Source organism: Ascaphus truei, chromosome 7, assembly GCF_040206685.1.
Source record: "Ascaphus truei isolate aAscTru1 chromosome 7, aAscTru1.hap1, whole genome shotgun sequence".
Taxonomy (NCBI): Eukaryota; Metazoa; Chordata; class Amphibia; order Anura; family Ascaphidae; genus Ascaphus; species Ascaphus truei.
This window is the reverse complement of record NC_134489.1, coordinates 76,979,038-76,999,916: the sequence shown is the minus strand read 5'-3', so window position 1 is coordinate 76,999,916 and position 20,879 is coordinate 76,979,038. Positions and strand designations below refer to the sequence as shown.

At 39.5% G+C, this 20,879-nt stretch overlaps 1 protein-coding gene across 1 annotated transcript in view; it reads right to left on the bottom strand.

Annotated features, from left to right (window-relative positions):
* The window catches only part of LRP2 (LDL receptor related protein 2), a 169,007-nt gene that overhangs the window by 114,592 nt on the left and 33,536 nt on the right, over positions 1-20,879 (bottom strand). Inside the window, 9 exon segments of the mRNA XM_075609138.1 lie at positions 2,256-2,462; positions 4,792-5,015; positions 8,837-9,006; positions 9,581-9,709; positions 12,448-12,567; positions 13,044-13,187; positions 15,212-15,328; positions 15,702-15,815; positions 17,780-17,890. Of these exon segments, the coding sequence (XP_075465253.1) occupies positions 2,256-2,462; positions 4,792-5,015; positions 8,837-9,006; positions 9,581-9,709; positions 12,448-12,567; positions 13,044-13,187; positions 15,212-15,328; positions 15,702-15,815; positions 17,780-17,890 (1,336 nt within the window).

The window sequence follows — 20,879 nt, the reverse complement described above, 5'->3', positions numbered from 1 at the left end:
TTAGGTTGGAAACTGTGTATTGCCAAGGTAGAGTGTCAGCCCTGCTGTTTTCCTTTACTTATTGTCTACGGCAGGGGTTCTCAACTCCAGTCACAAAGACCCTCCAAACCATCAGGTTTTAAAGATATCCCTGCTTCAGTGCAGGTGGCTCAATCAGAGACCTCATCAGAATGACTGAGCCACTGATTGATCTACCTGTACTGAAGCAGGGATATCTGTTCATTACTGAATAATAATAATAATAATAATAATAGCGTGTTCTTGTATAGCGCTGCTTGTTTTACGTAGCGTTTTACAGAGACATTTTGCAGGCTGAGGTCCCTGCCCCATGGAGCTTACAATCTATGTTTTTGGTGCCTGAGGCACAGGGAGATAAAGTGACTTGCCCAAGGTCACAAGGAGCTGACACCAGGAATTGAACCAGGCTCCCCTGCTTCAAACTCTCAGTGCCAGTCAGTGTCTTTGCTCACTTAGCCACTCCCTCCCTGAATGAGCCACCTGTGCTGAAGCAGGGATATCCTGAAACCCTGACCAATTGGGAGGTCTTGAGGACTGGAGCAGAGACACTGGTCTAAGGCATTGATGTGTTTATTTTACAGGCATAACATATTTGTTCTGTTTAGCAGTTGTAAAACCTAGTGGAAAATAAATAAAATGTAAAAAAGTCCACTTTTGTCACATTTTTTTTTTAACCCTAAAGCTGGATATTAATTCTATATCATCAACTTAATATATATTAATAAAGACACAGGGACCTATGTATCAAGACAAAAGGGTCTATGAATTGTTGAAACCTAATTGAAAAAATGCATTGTGCCAAAAAATCTATTTCTCACCTAAAATTATTAGCAGCATATGTAGGTTTGTCCTTATCCGTGTTCTTACATTTGGCATGTTCTCTTATCCTTCGCATGGTGCACTTCATGCTCATACATATGAAAGCATTAAGGATTGTTTGCATTTGTCTTTTAGGCCAAGAAAAATTTGACGGACAATTTTGACGCATTTATAGAGCACAAAAGTGGTGCATGCTTGAATTTGAATATAACATATCATTTACATATGTGCACCACCATTACATCCGAACTTTACCTCTATTTCAACCTCTGTAGCGTTTTTTTCTTTATCCAAAAGAAGTTCGCACTACACACATAAAAATTGGCGTTGTAGACTGGCGCGCACAGACACGCTAACTTGCTATTCTTCTGTGCATTTGTTTTTATGCCAAAATCACTTATATCAACGCCCCAAAAGCGATGTGATTCTGGGGCCTAAACTTTGCTCCAGATATACAGTATCAATGAAAAAATGGCATTGAGCCTTACTGTATGTACAAAGATCATATTTCAATTTGTTTTTTTCCGTCAACATTTTTGTGCTAAAAAGTAACACACACCTTCATAAAATGTGCGTTGTAAGTATGAAGGTCGTTATGTGAGTTCTTACATGTGATGCATAGTTCGCTGTTTGAAATAAATGTTGATACATTGCATCATGTTGAATACATTACTGATACAATTTAAATTTTAAAAAAAATTGATTGTGTATTTTTTATTTATAAAATATAAATGATTAGTGTAGTATCATTTGTAATAGTTATACTGTGAAAATAATACATTTTGTTAACCTACATAATGAAACATCTCTGCGGCGTTAAAGACATTTTTGGTTGAAACATAGCAACTTAATTTAGCATTACCACTTTTAACAGACTTTTTATCGTTTATGCCACGTTTAACTTGGTGGGTGATTTTGACGCACTATCTACTTTTTTCGTTGAATCAGAAAGATTCTTTACTATATACTATACCATGAACATATGTACGTCTAGAGCAGTCCATTTCTGTTCACCCCCCAAAAATGAAAAAAACTCACTTTTGAAGCTGATGGCCCAGATTGAGAAATGTCAGGTTAGTACATACAGTAGGTGCACACAAGTGCATTTCAAAATAAGATTTCCATGCACCAATTTTGAGCCACAAAAGCCGCTTGTGGGGCTTAATACATGCACACAGTTATCAATTGGATTATTTTGTTTGATACATACAGTATATAATGTATGGTGCATAGTTTCTGGACCGCTTTTGTCTTGATACATAAACCCTGTACACTGTAAATATCTTCCACTTGTTGGACATTTACATTAGCCTTTTATTCATTTCAAGCTGTGCAATTTACAATTTGTTGTCACTTTTCAAGATCAGCAAAGATAAAATACGATTTACACAGTGTATAAATAAAATATGGGTCAATACCTTTGTAGACCATCATAGGTTGCAGTCTCAATGTAATCATACCGGCAATCCACCCAGTATAGCCTCTTTGACAGAATATCCAGAGTAATCCCAGCTGGCCACCCCAGTTTGGTTTTTATCAAGTCATGGCGATTTGTGCCATCCATAAATGCCCTTTCCAGCTTAGGCTCCCCAGAAGCAGTATCCCAGTCAGAGAAGAATAAATACCTGAAAATAAAAAAGGTGATCAATCATAACACGATTCATATTTTAAAGTGCAGAATATTCCAGCAATATTACATTGTATGTAGAACCATCTGGGCTTATGGTTTGACTCCCACTTAACATTCGGGATGCACATTGATACCCTGACAACCAAGACCTATGCCAAACTAGGGGTACTTTACAGGAACAAATCCTCCCTAAGTCTCCTGGTCAGAAAGCGTATCGCACAGCAGATGCTAATGCCAATTATTGACTATGGAGACATAGTATATGGCTCAGCACCTCAAACCCACCTTGGCAAACTTGACACCCTCTACAATTCAATTTGTCGTTTTGTTCTCCAATGCAACTACAACACACATCACTGCGATATGCTCAAAGAACTAGATTGGTCATCACTAGAGTCTAGGCGCAAAGTTCACCTTTCCTGTCTTACCTTTAAATTCTTCATGGGCAAGCTACCCAGCTATCTGAACAAGCTCCTCACCCCTACCACTTGCAGCACTTATCATCTGAGATCAGACTCCAAAAGACTGTTCATGGTCCCAAGGCTCAACAAAGTATCCGGACGTTCCTCCTTCTCCTACCATGCACCCCAAAACTGGAACAACCTACCAGAGACCCTCACATCCACCACCAGTTTAAGTTCTTTCAAATCTAAGGCTGTCTCACACTTTAATCTGGTCTCTAACTGTTTCATACGCCCATAATATATATTTTCTTTAACTATGCACGCAATGTCTTGTATATAATGTATACCTTGTTCATTTATGTAACTGTATTTGTAACCATGTATTATTTGTTTTACTCTGTGCCCAGGACATACTTGAAAACGAGAGGTAACTCTCAATGTATTACTTCCTGGTAAAATATTTTATAAATAAATAAATCTGACCCTTTTATCCTAATCATTGGTATCTATATTTTAATATTACAATTTTGGGTAACGCCAATCTAGGTCATTCAAAAACGGTCACGCATATATGTGGCAATAAATAAAAAGAGAAGAAAAAGACTGCACACTAAAAGATGAATGAAAGATACATTTTTCAGATATAAAGACAGAGTACAACATACAATCAATTGATAAGACAAAAGAATACAAAAAAATACAGAGATCTCAAGATAGTGTTTCTTGAGAAAGGGTTATCTGCACAAAATGTTTCCGATTTCTCAGGTGTGTAAGGCCTTTATATATTTTTTAGTATTTTTTTGTCAGTTATCGATTGATTATAAACACAATTTTGTACACTGTCTTTACCACTTAGATTGTAAGCTCTCCGGGGCAGATATTTCCTTGCCTGTTGTCTGATTTTGCTGCTCTTATTGTATTATCATTTCCTGTACTATATTGTCTTTGTAAAGTGCTGAGTACTCTGTGACCGCTATATGAATAAAGATATACATGCCTATTTGATACTCTTGTTTTGAGAGAATTATCTCTCCTCTCTGTTTATTGGAGTTTTTATATTTGGGACAATCATTAGGGGAGATGCACCTACAGTAATTCCTTGCTTAAAAAAAAATCTTTTTTTCTTTCTTAATTTTGCTTATTCTTGGACTTTATTTATTTTACACACAATTGGGGCAACATCTTTCAGGTTGGACAGACAGTGCCGGCATGTAGTGTGACGAATGTTACCACTAAACTACTGCTCCAAATGGAAACAAACCCTTTAAAGTGTGTACGTTGAATGAAGTATGACAGCTGCTGTAAGACCACAAACAGGTCAGGGAAATGTTCTCCTGGTAATAACGAGAACACTGAACCATAAACATTGTTACTTCAAAAATAAGATAATGTGTCTGAAGATCTGAAGATGAGTAGTGCATTTTATCCATTCAGTGGCTGCCATGCACTGCTGGAACACCTGGCATTGATGTTATACAGTAAATGTACTGTTAAACTAAGCAAAAATACTGGGGTTTAAATAGAGTTTAATAATTCAGCCGTCACTGGGTTTTTTCTACCTTTTTAATAAATCTATACATTATCAGAATTGTATCATTTTTTGTTATATTTTAATAACATTGATTAGGTAAGACCAAACAGCTAACTACAGAATGCATGAAAGCAATTAGAAGACATATTATACTAAGACCTATATTTACTAAGTCGTGCTATTCCATAAGACACGTTCTAGCACCAGAAGACATTTTACGGCCCACTCAACAGAACCGGTTTTGCCACCGTGTTAGTCAACTGGGAGACTCTAGTAAACAAAAATCCCTTCATGTCAAACTTCAGTATAGCACCATTACATACATATACTGTAAGTCGAATAAGCACTATTTACTGAAATATACTGCAATAGGAAATACTTCTACTCACCCAACAGTTGGGTCAAGTGCAATTCCTCTGGGGTTGCCCAAATTTTCCGCTATTAGTGTTACCCGATTCTGCCCATCCAGATCAACCATATCAATTCTGTTGACACTGGTTTCAACCACATACAGTTTGTTGCTAATCCAATCGACAGCTAAATTTTCAGGTGTATCAACTGAAACATTTAGGACTTGCTGGATATTTGAGCCATCAATGTTAACAGAAAAAACCTGAATAATAAAGAAAATTGGATTAAAAACACCTAATCCACAAAGAGAATGTTAGATTTCATAACATTCAGGAGCATCTGTATTTCTCTGTTAAGTGTTCCAACGGGAACAGTAGTTACTCTAACATCCCTTAAAGTAGTTACTCTAACATCCCTTAGGCTACTTATGCAATTAATTTCTCCTTACTTATACTGAGTAGTCGGTATGGAAATTTAGGGCCTTAACATAAAGGTGGAATAGCGCCGATCCGGCTTTAACACTTGGCCTGTCCAAGTGTCTGGAGGCAGGACTTCTGTCAGCAAACAGAAAGGGGGAGAACCTTTCCTCTTGAACTGTGAAAGCACAAGACTAAAAAGAGGTGTTGTTGAGCTATGCAAGATAACCTCTGACGAAGCGATTTTTTGCGAAACGCGCAAGGTTGACTGTCACAGGCCACTGTACTATTCGGGACTCAGTCCAGCACAACCCAACACAGGATTTCAACCAGGAAGCATCGGCACCCGCTTCCAAATTAGTAGGGGTGAAAGAAGTGGGACTGCCCCGCAAGCTCCGGACACCGGAGCAGGTCCCAATACCTTTGTACTTGAAGACAACGGACAGCCGTGAGGAGCCGTGACAGGTCAGAGATTCCAGCCTTATTCAGAGATTCCAGCCTTATACCTCAGCCCCATTAAGAGCGCAGATGCCCTGTGAGGACTCCTGAAATCGTGCATGAAGTGACCGAGAGACCAGTGGACATACAGTATTGCTGGAAAGCATTTTTATTCAAACCGCACAATGAACACCGCCTTTGTGAGTTTATTCACACATTCTTTTACTACTTAAAATTAAACTATATTATGCTATGTGCCAGTCTATCTTTTATTAAGAATCAACATCTGAACAGCCAAAACTTCCATCAAAGTGTAAATTACTACCAAGACATTTTAAGCCAACTATAACTATTTGTGCCTATTCAGAATTGTATTTTAGTTTTTGTACATACCCTCCAAATCTTCTACAAACTTCTTAACATCTCAACTTTAAGTGTATGCACCATATATATATATATTTCTTCTTTCTATTGCCCTTCTGGAGAGATGTGGAAACATTGGCTGCTATAATCAATAAGTTTTCTATATTGATACATTTTATATCTATGGTACCACATTTTGGTTACAATATATTTTTCTGTTATACATTCTAATAAGATCGTATTTGGCTCTATATTGCGCTTTCTTTTCCCTTTTTTAAACTAACACTTGGTAACACTTGGTCCATTACAACCAAATCATTGATATTGCACCTTACAGAAAAAGGCCATTCGTTTAGGAAAAAAATCAGTGGCAATAAGGCAATGAATAAGATAAAATCTCTATGATGTGCAATATTACACTTAATAATTAGTTGCTGCAATTGGTGTGCATACTTTGTATTTTTCACTGGAGACTGACTAGGCGATATTAAATATACAGTATGTGTATGCTTTAAATGCAAATTGGCCTTCCTAGGCATACAATTCTGCTCAAAAATGTAGGCTATTTTGTATAAGAACAAGGTGCCTGTGTCAGGTAAAGCGCATAGGTTATATATATTAGCTTAAACAAAACTGACGCTGTAGAATTTTTTTCTGTTTAAACTGTGACTGTAATGTGAATTAAGAATATTATAACAGGTGAGTGTATTTTCCCCATAACACAACCGTATCAAAGCACCAATCCCAGAAATACAAATTATTTTATTACACAAGTGGACCCTGGGGGGGGGGGGGGCGAACGGAGATGCACCGCGCTACTTACAGGTCAGGGGACCCCCTAGTGACCCTCATCATGGATTCAATATGGCCATTCCTATTGGTTTATGGATCCTGCAAGATTTAAACGGCCATATAGTTTCCCCAGCTTGAGCCACGGCACCCGCAACTAACGTGGTAATAATCTTGGTATCCGGAGAGGGCCCTGAGCTGAAGATAGCACAGGTCAGCTCCAGAGGTTCCATTTACAGCAACAACAAATTGATGTTTTAAATAGGAGAATGAGTTAGACATTATATCTTGCCCAGTACTGTACTACTTCTGTCTTGTGATGTTATTATGTTAGTGATTTGGGTGATGTTTATATTGCATAAAATAAGATAGAGAAGGAGTTACTTGAAATTTGGGCTAATAGGGTATATCAAATGTAGTGTGGTAATGCTGCTTTTTTTCTATAGGTCTGAAAACTGAAGCATGATATTAACAACTAACAGATTTTAATCCATTGTAAACAAATAAATGTGAGTAAAATGTCAATAACAAACAAAACTGGTACATAAGCCAGTCATTAGAGAGGCAAAATCCAAGCTCGCCATTTTTTGGTTATTATTTTTCCTTTATTTTAAACTCAAGATTGAAGCAGAGGGTCTCCAGAGCTAACTCCCACTCAATTCAGCTTTGGGGACTCCCTACATCTGGATAAACAGACCTTAGGAGGTGGCGGTAGCCGCTCCACTCGGTTACTAGGGTTCACATAATGGGCGCTTTTCAAAGCTTCCGCAACCTGCAGGCCAATAGGAAGTCGTGATGTCATCTGGTGCGGCTTTCTATTGGCCCACGTGACGTGGGAGCTTTAAAACTTACAGGAGATACCGGCACCCCCTTCAGAGGTCTGTATGTCAGGAAGCAGCGGGTACCCAGAGCTGAGATTAATGGGTTTCAGCTCCGGATACCCCCTGATTCTCCCACCTTAATACTTTCTCACTGACTGCCCAACACCTCTGGAATGCCCTTCCCCTCAGTACCCGACTAGCACCCTCTCTATCCACCTTAAGACACACTTGCTTAAAGAAGCAAAGGAGTAGCACCGTGGCTAACACTATCCACGTGATACATAAAGCTGGGCCCCCTGCAGACGCACTTACCAGAATCCCCTCCTACTGTCTCTGTACGTTCTTCCTACCTACCAATTAGATTGTAAACTCGGAGCAGGGACTCCTCTTCCAAAATGTTACTTTTATGTCTGAAATACTTCTTCCCATTATGTCTTATTTGTATTGTTTGTTATTTATATGATTGTCATGTGTATTACTACTGTGATGCGCTATGTACATTAATGGTGCTATATAAATAAAGACATACATACATACATACATACATACATACATACATACATACATACATACATACATACAACTAATCAAATAAATAGACACTTACATACATGCAATCCTGTGTTAAAAATAGGAAAGAAAAAAACGATTGCATTGCTCATTTATATAAAAACAAATTGTGTGTATAATTTATTTATACTTACTATCTCATTCATTATTCTTTATGTTTAAGTTTCATTGGGATTTTGAGCTTCAGAACAGATTTACCAGCAGTATTGTATCTACTGCGTATCACCTCTACAGTGCAGTCCGCTGTTACTTTTCCTAATTAAAGCTGTACTAAAAACAATGGCCTGTTCAGTGTATATTCTATCAAGAGATCCATTACCAGGCCAAGAGAAATATGCAGGAAAAAGTCTGATTTTTATCATTTAGAAAAATGGGGCAGTTTTACATGTGGCAGATCAAGTTTCCAAAAATTACTAATAAAAGATTGACTAGTTTTGAAAGAATGTGTACGACCAGGTATTTTGACTCCATTATGAATAAAATGGAAAGTTGCACAAGAGAGACACATATAATAGAACGCTTTGTTTAATACTTGACATGTAACGGTAGAATAATAGATGTTGTAATTAAAAAAAAAAAAAATTTAAAGGATAAAGTCAGAGCAAGGTTAACATAAAAAAAAGAGAACCTATCAACACATTGTTTTGCAATGCTTTATTTGTACATTGTAAGAGATTTCTAAATACCTTGTCTTGTACAGTGTCTGTCCAAAAGATTCTGCGAAGTTGAAAGTGAAAATCTACTCCCACCGCAATGCCACGATTCTGGGAAGTTACTAAAATACTTGTGCTCCTTCCATGAATGTCACCAATTAGCAGGTCATGTCCGTTGGAGAAAATAACTGAGGCAGCACCAGCTATGGACAAATTACACAGAAAATGTAAATATATAATGTTTTGTTTTTATTAATTTGGATTAACTTCTGTTAGTTGCTGTTATCCAAAAACATATTTATTTAAATTGTTGATCCTGCTGCACTAAAGAAACTGATAACAGTTTTCTTACTGTTCAGTACTTTTTATTATTTATTTATCAAATGTTTTACCAGGAAGTAATACATTGAGAGATACCTCTTCTTTTCAAGTATGTCCTGGGCACAAAGTTATGATGACAGATACATGGTTACATTAGGTGAACAGGTTATACATTATATAAGTATATATATTTTTAAGAGTACAACCATTTGCGTAGCATTTTACAGCAAAATATTAACAAAAATGCAATACACGAATGGCCAGTACCAGACTTAGCTTTACATACTGAGAAGATGAAAACCCATCCACCAAATGGTAGACATTTAATTGGACCTTGTCAACCAATATTATGAAGTTAAATAAGCATGGATGAAAGCAAATGCACATTTGCAGTAAATTACAGCATAATCTGAGATAAATCTACTTTAGAGTAAGCGATTATTTCGATTTACTTACTGGAAGTGCTTGCTCTACAGTGCCTGTGATGTTCCAATGTATATCCTTCCGCGCAGCTACAGCGGTGACTGCCCAAGCGGTCTTCACAGAGCTGATCACACACCCCCCACATTTTGCAGTCATCAAAATCTAGAGTACAATACATTTATAAAACATTATATATATATATGAGACACAAAAATAACCTGCGCAGACCTGATGTGAGAAGTGCTAAAGCCAGTTAAATGCAGTGAACATGGAGCGGTTGCGGTTTACTCCCTCTGAACCTAGGTACACTCTCTTGGCTGTGGATGTTTGCTACTACCTTGCTGGACTGGTCTAAGTACTTCTGTGACCCCCTTTAGGCTCTTGTCATTGTTACCTGTCATGTACATGCCTCTCTGTGTGTGCTTTATCTACAGGCTCAGCCCACATCATGTGATTTTGCTGATATTATATGTATCTATCTTTACGTTTTCACCTCACACAGGGGGCCTTATTTAGGTAGCCTTGACCGGCCGGTCAGAGTGTTTTTGAAGCAAGAATTTTCGTGCCTTTACACTTTCATGTAAAGGGTTAATTCGTTGTTCATGCGGTGTAGCACTTCTTTCCAGCACACATCTCCACATCCCAGGGTCAGTTTCTGTTCCCCCTAATGATTTGTGGTATTTGTATGTATAAGCTCATTGTTGCTTCATTCCACTTATCTTAGAGGCTCAGCATTATTTCAGCTTTGAGGACACCACTGCTCCTTTCTAATGATTTATATCTGTATGTGATTAATACATTTTGATATTTTTTGTATGCTAGAGTGCTACTTTGGGGATTCTTTTTTCTGTTGGTTTTCATATATATATATATATGTAGCCCTTTTTTCTGACACCCTAAAGAGACTACGGGCACTGCACACACCTGTGGCTCCAGGAGATCTGAGCCTCCGCTAGCTGGGAGCCTGGGGTAACACTTATTAGCGCAGCGCCTCCACTTACCCAGGATCCCCGTTACGTAAGATTCCCTTGGGCAAGAAACATAACAACACATATGCGTGCAACCAGTTTTACTGCATGCAATAGTAACCTTATTACTTTATCATTGACATCAACACATAACATATAACCTTATACTATACGCTTATCACTTTATGCACTAACACAGCTAACTGGTAATGTCTTTTAGAACTGTAGTGGCTCCGCCACGCTCCTACGGAGTATTGTCCTTATAACAGTAGTGGCTCAGCCACGCTCCTAATGAGTATATCTCTGTCCCGTCCCCGCGTGCCCCACACACCGTGTCCTTGCACTAATAGAAAAGATTGCTCTGTGTACTTAGGTCTTTGGCCACTTCACTAGTGTCCCCAAAGAGTTACGCCTAAGGCGGGATCAGCGCCTGTTGCCCGGTGTTGGTGCACTTGCTGTAAATACCTTCCGGTCACGGCAGTGACCGGTAACAACTTTGAAAAGGATCAGACGAATCCTCGGCCTACCTTCGATGTCGCACTGTGCAGCTGTCTGGTCCCAAACAGCTCGCCACCACCTTGCTCCGCACACTGGTCCCTAACTGCTATACAGTAAGGTGAAAGACCACTACCACTACAGGGCGTCCCTGAAGCACAGCTACCTACTGTGACTCAGGGGATACTTCTAAGGGCCTGTGGGGATAGCTGTCCTATGCAGGCGGGTCACGGACCCCCTGCACTCACACTACCTCCTCCAGCACCTTCCGGATCTCCTATGCCTAGCGTGGTCTCTCCCCCACGCTTCCTTTTCCTCCTCCCGTAATCCTAGCCTTCTCATTGGCTCCTGACATCAGATGACTGTCCCAGAGCTCATGGGAGTTGTAGTCCACCAACGGAGCCTTTTCCTTATTGGTCCGTCGTTCGCGCGCTTACACTGCGCATGCGCGACCTCTCTGCTCTGTCAGTGCCCTCTGTTAGGTTGCGCAATAACATAACGGCGCCCTATACTGTTGGGCCGCCGCGGAACCTGCACTACTCCCTCCGGTGTCACACTGCATCCACATGAGGTATTTAACACACCCCTACATATATATATTTATATGTATTTACTGTATATAGTATAGTAAAGGGTGGCCAACTCCAGTCCTCAAGGGCCACCAAAAGGTCAGGTAAAGGATAAAAAAAAATGAGTTTTTTCTCAGTCGTTGACCGAGCCACTGATTGAGCCACCTGTGCTGAAACAGGGATATCCTGAAAACCTGACCTGTTGGGGACCCTTGAGGAATGGAGTTGGCCGCTCCTGCTATAGAATTTTAAAGTATCTCATAAACAAAGAGTTCAGGATAGGAAAGTGTAAGATAATGAAGTTCGTTTTGTCAGTATCATTGAACTTTCTTGTTAAAATAACTTCCTTACATTATATTTGCCAGTGTGAAGGGATTGGGGCACAACTGGTATAAACCAGACTTATAGGGAAGGGGATACTGTGAGAGTACCCAGAAGATACTTTGCAAAAAAAACTAAGGGATAGGAACACCAAAAATGTGCACAAATAATTCCTTTATTGATCCAACATCTCAGCTATCCTCTGGAGCCTTTATCAATAGCTCTTCATAAAGGCTCTAGAGGGTAACCGAAACGTTGGGCCAATAAAAGACATGTCGTGCTAATTTTTGGCGTGCCTAGCCCTTTGTTATTTTGTTACATTATATTTGCATACAAATCTTAGGAGGCATTCCAGAGATAAGCAGCTTCATTCTTGTGGTAACAGTGACCTTATTTCCCTGCACACAGAATATGACCTAGTAAACCACAAGAACTACAATGTTGTAACTTTGTATAGAAAATCTGCAATTGTTTTTTTTTTTACATATTTGCATATTAATCTGATCTAAATTTGCGAGGGAACAGATTACGCATCTCTGCTACTAACCGATACACGTCCGACTGTCATTGCTGCTGATTACGTATCCTAAGGGACAATAACAAAAACCTCCTGATGGTGAAGCATGACAGCGATGCTGACAACTCAGAGACGCGCAGTCATTTATACCTAGATAAAACAAAATGACATGTTAGACTAAAGAAATACTAATGCTGAAAAACATATTATAGGTGACATCCACAGATCCATTTCTTACATAGACACTTACAGAACAATACATGTACAATAAATACTTCATCAACAGCTACCAATCTGTGACTCACATTTTACATATCAAGCTATTTTTGCATTAACTTGATGGGGATATTAGCAAATTAAGGGCTACAGAGCAGTTTCCCGCGAGAAAAATTATCACAGAATGGAAAGTTATCAAAACACATTTGTCCATCATTAAAATGTGTTATAAAAAGCAGTACAAGTCTATTTATAACAGAAAAGGCCAAATTCTGTAAGTACATGCATTATACACAAATAGCCGCATTAAAAACAAAGCATGTTGATATTGTTCATTAAAACTGTGATCCTACGAATAGAAGACTTGGGTAAATGCGCTCAGGAAACATTACAGTATACTGTACACTTACTGCAGTTCCTGCCTGCAGTTGAGTTACTTTCATCTTCTTTGCTGAGACAGTCTGTAGCTCCGTTACAAACGTTATCTATTGGAATACATTGTCCAGAAGTCGGACAGGCCCATTCCCCGGGAGCACAGTCTCGGTGACCGCTTTCTGATAAACAAACACACACAGATAATAACTTCAGTATAATGTCTCCAAAGGGTAACATTTGGACAAGTGCGATTGCATTTAAAGATGAAAGGTTTCTATTCAGTGAGATTTCCATAGGGCCATGTAAAACCTAAATAGCTGCACAGGCTTTTTCTTCGCCAACCGATCTATCCGTATTTAAATTGATATCTCTTATGCTTCATTTAAAGATTAATTTTCACTTACAAGGCCACAAAAATATATTATTGTTTGTCTTTATTTTTTCATAAAAAACAACATACAGGTGCAGCAGGCATTACTGAACCCACTGGCGCACAACAGCAGGTGCAATAATGCATTAGCCCCGCCCCTTCTCACGTGCAGCCAATTCCTTTTCAGTGGTGTTTGCGCGCGCTGGCGCATTGTGTGTGTCATATCCTGTGTGCGTCATATCCTGTGTGTGTCATATCCTGTGTGTGTCATATCCTGTGTGTGTGTCATATCCTGTGTGTGTGTCATATCCTGTGTGTGTCAGGTAACTGCCAATGTTGGAGAAATTTTAATTGAAAACATTTTATTATTTTTTTATTTTTTTGCAGAAAGCAGCCATTGTGATTTTCTAAGGCTAAGGTCACGCTGAAGGCTGCTGCACGCGCGCCTGGCAACCTGGCGGCGCGCACACAGCGCAAGACCGCGATCTGCGGTCTGCAGGCAGAGTTCTCAGGCGTGGGGGCGTGGCCAAAACGGGGCAGATGGGCGTGGGCGTGGCCTTGACGGGGGCGGGATTAATCTTTCTGAAGAGCATTGTTTTTGCAGTTTGTTGTTTGCAAATTTAGATTAAAAAGCAGTTCTAGACTTTATGTAAATGGCGGCAAGGCCATCGTTTAACCCCTTTCTTGCTGACTTGGTCAGAAATATGCTGCTACCCAACGCTGGTCCGTATTTAACCCTTGCTCTGCCAGATGGGTGCTGTGCAATGCGTTACAGTTCCTTTGGTCTGCGGAATTCAATCTCAAAAAAGGTGGTAGACGTTTTGCAGATATTTTATTATTACTACTAATACACTCTGCGGATTCCGTAAACCATGGATGGATTTGTAGAATCCACTCTGCGGATTCTTAAGAATCTGCCAACGGATTGCTGAATCCTCGGATTGGTTTCTACAAATCCGTCCACAGGTCGTATATCCAGTGGTGCTTTTTGATGAATCCGTGCGGATTCAAACTGACTAGATCTGTTGGCAGATTTTACACCGCAAAACAGATTTGAGGTTGAAAATTAGAGAGAAAAAAATCCGGGAAACGGATTTGGGTGTATTCGCCCATCTGTATCCATAACCACAGATTTATAATAATGTTTTCTCCCCCAATGACATTGCACTGTGAGCTTGAAGAACAGTGTAGTGTTGTATATTATGATTGCCCCATACTTATGTGTAGTTCTAGTGATACTTACTGGCAGTGCCTCTATGCACAGTACTTGCCTTTGGGATATGCTATTTTGACCCTGACACACATTTTGAAGCTTATCATTGTTTTCTAACATTCAATAACACTTAGTGGAGACAAAACATGTTTGGATGAAACATCATTACCTGGATTATACACTGTTCAACATTTAGGAAGACTGTCTCTTTCAATATACAGTATTTAAAGGTTGTACATATGAATATGACAATAATAACAATGAATAGAAAAGAAAAAAAGTTGATTCCTATGATCCTAATATGAAACAATTAGCGGCCAACCAAACCTTGAAGAAAATAGTGTAATTTCCCTGAACATTTCTTTTATCTTTATAAGCTAACAACAATATGAGATATGTTGGGATTTACTAACCTGCATTAGATGTTATCACGGTTCCACTGACATTGACAATTAATACATGGTCGCAGTTAGTGAATCTCCCCCATAGTCCCTTATTCTTCGCAACATATTGAATATAGGCCATAATGAATCACAAACATTTCTAAAAATAAGCTACATAATCACCTGTTATTCTCATTAGACTGGTCACGGGAAAACTTTATATGATAGAGATCTTACCACATCCCATTTCATCAGCATTGTCATCACAGTCATCATCTTCATCACAAATCCAGCTCTGATGTATACAGCGCCCACTAGGGCAAGTAAAGTAATCTCCCTTACATGTAGGGTAACCTGGAAAAAAAAGAATTCAAGGCATTACTAAAATATGACTAAATGAAGCATTGCTGGTTTATACCATCAACAGTGAAACTGTTCACTTAAACTCCGAAAAGAATCATGTATTCCCATGCTTAACATTAGTGCTGTTTCATAACTAGTCAGCTATTTACTTTGTCATTCCAAATTATATTGGTCGCTGCTGTTTTTGCTAAGTCATTCTCTTGGGTGAAAAGCACAGGCAGACTCACTTTCATTAAAACCTTGTACAGCATGTGATAGAGATGTAACACGTTTTGTCACTGCTTAAATCAACTAACATTACAAAGCTGCAACACGCATGTAAGCCATATGTATAAGACAGAAGTCAGGTATAAAGTGTCCGTACTGCAATTTTTCTCATCACTGCCATCACCGCAGTCATCATCGTGGTCGCAGATGAAGTCTCGAGGGATGCATTCTCCATTCGCACAATGGAACTGATTACTGAAACATCTTTGTGCTAGGAAAACATTGCATGAAAAGTATATGATTAGAATCCCACCTCCTCCTTAAACTGTGAACGTACCTAAAGTACAGAGATATATAAATATATTTTATATTGTTTAAACCAAGACTTCCATTACTTAGAACTGTAACAGTGACTTCAAGTATGAGCCTGAAGGTGAAGTGGTTGGTGAAACATCACTGGAATCAGTGATCTTTATGGCCTTTACTATGGAAAATCTTCCCATGTTTGTTTGTAAAGTTACAAATACTCCTTCTCTTTGGCACATTCTATTCATCTTGGAAAAAACTTGAGCAGCAACTTGTGCTACTTCTTGTTGTTTTCCGTACTGTCCCTTGAGTTATTCGCCTATTTGATTGATGAAACCCATTGCAAGGTCTGTAAAATACACCAATCCTCAAGCAATCGCACCACACCACAGTCATTATACTGTAACTTCAAGAAAGGCAAGGGAGAAGAAGCAACCTTGTGGAAGAGGTGCTGGTGTCGGAATTGGCCAACCCTGGATCAGCTATATTAAACATTGAACAAACCCTTTTATCTATCTGAGAACTTTTCTGGGTTACCGGTTGAGGCTTATTCTTTAAGAATAATATCCATATTATGAAAATGGAAACGGTATAGTATACTCATGGAGCATGTGAAATTGTACTTATCGCAGAGTAGACACATGGGATAAATAATGTATACAAGTATTCTTATATAAGACTGTTCATTGAAATATTCTCATCATACCTCTCCCATCGCACATTTTCTGTCTCTGTTGCTAACATGTCTTCTGTTGATCTGTTTATTGGTGTACCTCCAGGCTCTGGTCTGCGACCTCTCCTTTTCTCTCTCTAAACACTATGACCTAGTGATCTAGTGACCTCAACAACTCGTTTGGCCTTTTTTCAGATGATATGTAGATATATCTATCCACCACTACCCTCACAACTGCAATCCAGTCCCAAGTCTCACATTGCCTCCTGGCTATATCCTCATGGATGGCACTATGCCGCCTTAAAATTAACATGGCTACAACTGAACTCCTCATAATTCCCCCTAAACCTGGACCAATAACCCCTTTTTCCATCACCGTAAATGGTTCTACCATCTATACTGTCGCCAAGTCTCTAGGAGTGACATTTGACTCCTTCCTTTCTTTTTCCATTCACATTCGCAGCATAGCTAAAACTTGTCACATCTTCCTCCATTATATTGCAAGATCCGCCCTTCCCTCTGTCAAGCTAAAACTTTAATGCATGCCATTATCCTCTCATGTCTGGATTATTGTAACATACTACTAACAGGCCCCCCAGCCTCTAAACGTTCTCCAAAATTCTGCTGCTAGAATATTAATTTCACTTTCACCTTCAAGGCTCTCCATTCATCTGCCCCTCCTTACATATCAGCTTTGATCTCTCGCTGTGCCCGCTTGTCTCCTGCATTCTATCCATACCTACCTCTACTGCTCTCTCTCACCTTAAACCATTTTCCCTCACTGCCCCTCACCTGTGGAACTCCCTCACACTCGCTATACGTTAAGCACCTTTTCTCCCCACCCTTAAGACAAACCTTAAAACTCACCTCTTCAATGAAGCGTTTCAATCGCCTAGACCCTTGGCTACTGTCCCACACCCACAATCGCTCCTACCAACCATTGCGGCAAACACTGCCATCCATAGCACTTATTCCCTCTCCTGCTGTCTCTGTAATTCTCCCATATACATTGTAAACTCTCCAAGGCAGGGATTTCATTTCCTACTGTCTGATCTTGCTTGTTGCACTTATTGTATTATAATTCCTTGTGTTGTATTGTCTCTTGTAAAGCATTTACTACAGCTGTGGGCACTATATAAATAAAGTTAAACATACATACATACATACATACAGTATGTACTAAAATACTATAGTAATGAGACAGTTAAAGGAATTATTAATATTTGTCTTTTATCAATAGTTCCTACTATACTTACTGCAGTTGGTTTCATCTGAGATATCCCGGCAATTTACATTTCCATCACACCTTTGACTTGTATTAAAACAGGCTCCATTGGCACAAGAAAGCTGACTGCATACAGGATATTCTATTAGCATAAAGTGACAAGTTACAATGTGGTCCAGGCTCTCCTTCAATAATAGTTCTTCAACAAATATGTCAAAGATACTTACGGGTGTAAAGGCTGATACTGTTGTACTCTCCAAGTCTAGCCAAAATATTTCAATAAAAAAAATAAAACATTCAGCCTTAACTTCCAAATCCAGTGGGAACATTACTTCTAATACCTATTCTCTAAACAGTTAATAGCAGTGGCTGAACTACCGCCCTGCTAAAAACCATGCAATGCGGGGGGCCCGGCAGCTGCAGGACCTCACACTCCCATGTGTTCTGATCGGCGCCGTACGTTGGGCTCACATTTGCCCGCGTTGTCCAAGCTTCACAGACGCTTCCCCCACCACACAGGTACAAATGTGTGTGTTTCTGTGTCGCAGTGCCTGCTTGATGGCGGTGCCGTCAATGCCACCTCCTCATCTCTGCGACCTCGCAGCATCATGTTGCCATGACAATGTGGCGCCTCGACATCATATGCCATAGCGGTGTCATGTTGCCACCACAATGAAATGCTGTGGCGGCTCGTTGCCATGACAACATGATGCTGGGACGTGCCGTCGCTGTGACAATGTGTCATTGCAATGTCGCTGAAATGACGAGATGCCGCTCTCTCCCCTGTCAATCGAGCCTGCTATATTTGAAGCCAGCTGTGTGTGTATGTGTGTGTTATAGAGAGGGGGAGGGTGATTGAGTGTGTGGGTGATTGAGTGTTTGTGTAAGAAAGAGAGAGTGAGAGAGAGAGAGAGAGAGAGAGAGAGAGAGAGAGAGAGAGAGAGAGAGAGAGAGAAAGAGAGAGAGAGAGAGAGAGGGGGTGATTGAGTGTGGGTATGTGATCGAGAGAGAGGGGTGAGTGTGTGTGTGTGTGTGTGTGTGTGTGTGTGTGTGTGTGTGTGTGTGTGTGTGTGTGTGTGTGTGTGTGTGTGTGTGTGTGTGTGTGTGTGTGTGTGTGTGTGTGTGTGTGAGAGAGAGGTGAATGAATGTGTGTGTGTATGAGAGAGGGGTGATTGAATATGTGTGTGAGAGAGAGGGGGTGATGGAATGTGTGTGTGAGAGAGAGGGGTGATTGAGTTTGAAAGGGGGGGTGTGATTGAGTGTGTGAGGGGAAGTGGGTGAATGAGTGTGAAATGAGGGTCGGTGATTGAGTGTGTGAGGGGGGGTGATTGACTGTTTGAGAGAGGGGTGAATGAGTGTGTGCAAGAGGGGGGATTGAGTGTGATTGATAGAAAGAAGGGGGGAGATTAGGAGAGAGGGTGGCTGATGAGAAAATGGGCGTTAGGATGTGGGGGGGCCCTTTACATTTTTTTCCAGGGGGGGCAAAACAATTCTAGCTTCCTAAATCAATAAGATCAATTCCAGTTTCAGACAGTGATTAAAATTATATGTTATAAAGTTTTGACTTATCTGTAGCTTTTAATGAATATTTAAAAAGGATTATCATGCATTTTCAAAATGTGATTTGATACAGAATATTTTGGGCTGAAAAACTTATGGCATTTTTTTTTTAACTGTTTGATCAATCCGCATCAATTTTACATATCTTGGTGGAATCATGTTCATACCGTTGACTATGCATAAACTTTAGGATAGCATGACCACTTAAAATCAGCAAAATATTTTGATACACATTTGACAACTGTAAAATCTCTCTTAACTAGTAATGCATTATAATCCATTACAATTATATATTTTACTAATTCATGGAAATACTTGGGGCTCTATTTATCAGTCTCCCAGCTGCAAAACGGATTAATCAAAGAAATTATTATAATTTTATTTATAGGGATTGATATTCTGTGATAAATCTGGTGATATTCTTTGCTCTTTGCCTGATGAAAATGCATGTGCACCGAAACATTGGATGCAACTCTGACTCTTTAGTCATTAAATGACCTTTTTTTGCTACATTGGGAATTTTCCAATCGTTTGGTGTTCTTGGCTCCGTTTTGCATTTTGGATATTCTTTGCTCCACATTTGCCCTAGTTTGCAGCCGGAGACATTGATAAATAGGCCCTTTTGTGTTGTATTGCTGACCATACGTATTATAGTTTAAAAAGGAAAGGTAATATTTAATTGTGCCATTCCTCCTACATTTCTAAGTCTAGACAACTTGCCAAACTGCGCTCTGTGACATGCCTTCCATGCTTCAGAGTGACCTGATAGCAAAGGCACATTATCAGGTATACATTGGCAAGATTAAGTAAGGAGATCCATGGTTTTAAAAGTCACAGGTCAAAACACATGATATTCGAGAATTGAACTCTTCAATTAGAGTCTTTCTCAAGCCTTTCCATGGGCAATGAAAACATATTACGAAACTGCGTTTATAGCATGTTCACATTAGCCTGATGCATGTTTTTTAATTACTCGTGAGTGAACCTATTTTGGACTATTAGCATATTTTTTACTTTACATTTTTTTAAGTAGTTTAAATGCTGGGTGCACATGTGTTGATATCATGATTTCACTTCATTGCCATCATTTGTGTATACCGTTTAACAGGCACTCTTGATCTTCTCTAAGTTCAGATGTAACTGAAAAGTTCCTTAAAGTAGCAAAACTCATGACATGCCATTAGTTACATATTTCTTAATTCGTGGTTGTTGTTATGAGTGAGCAGTACAATTTCAAAAGCTGCAGATCTAACAAATTTCACGAACGACGTTGCAAATCAACCGCAAAATCAATAAATAATGTGAATTTGCCTACATTAAAATCAATATTACTTTTTGTTTTTTAAAGGGGATTTAAGTGGCTATCCAATAGGAAGACATAGCTGATGCTGCAGTTTCTGATTGGTCTGAGATTTTGCAGTCATTTTGTTTCCCCTGAGTGACATTTAAACCCGTTAACTTCACCGGGAAGTCTCTTGGGAGCCAGGGCCTCTGCAGGGAAGAAATCGTGATTTTTGGCTCAGAGGGAGCGCCTGGTTCTCATCCTGCAAAAAAAATCCTTTAAAGGATAT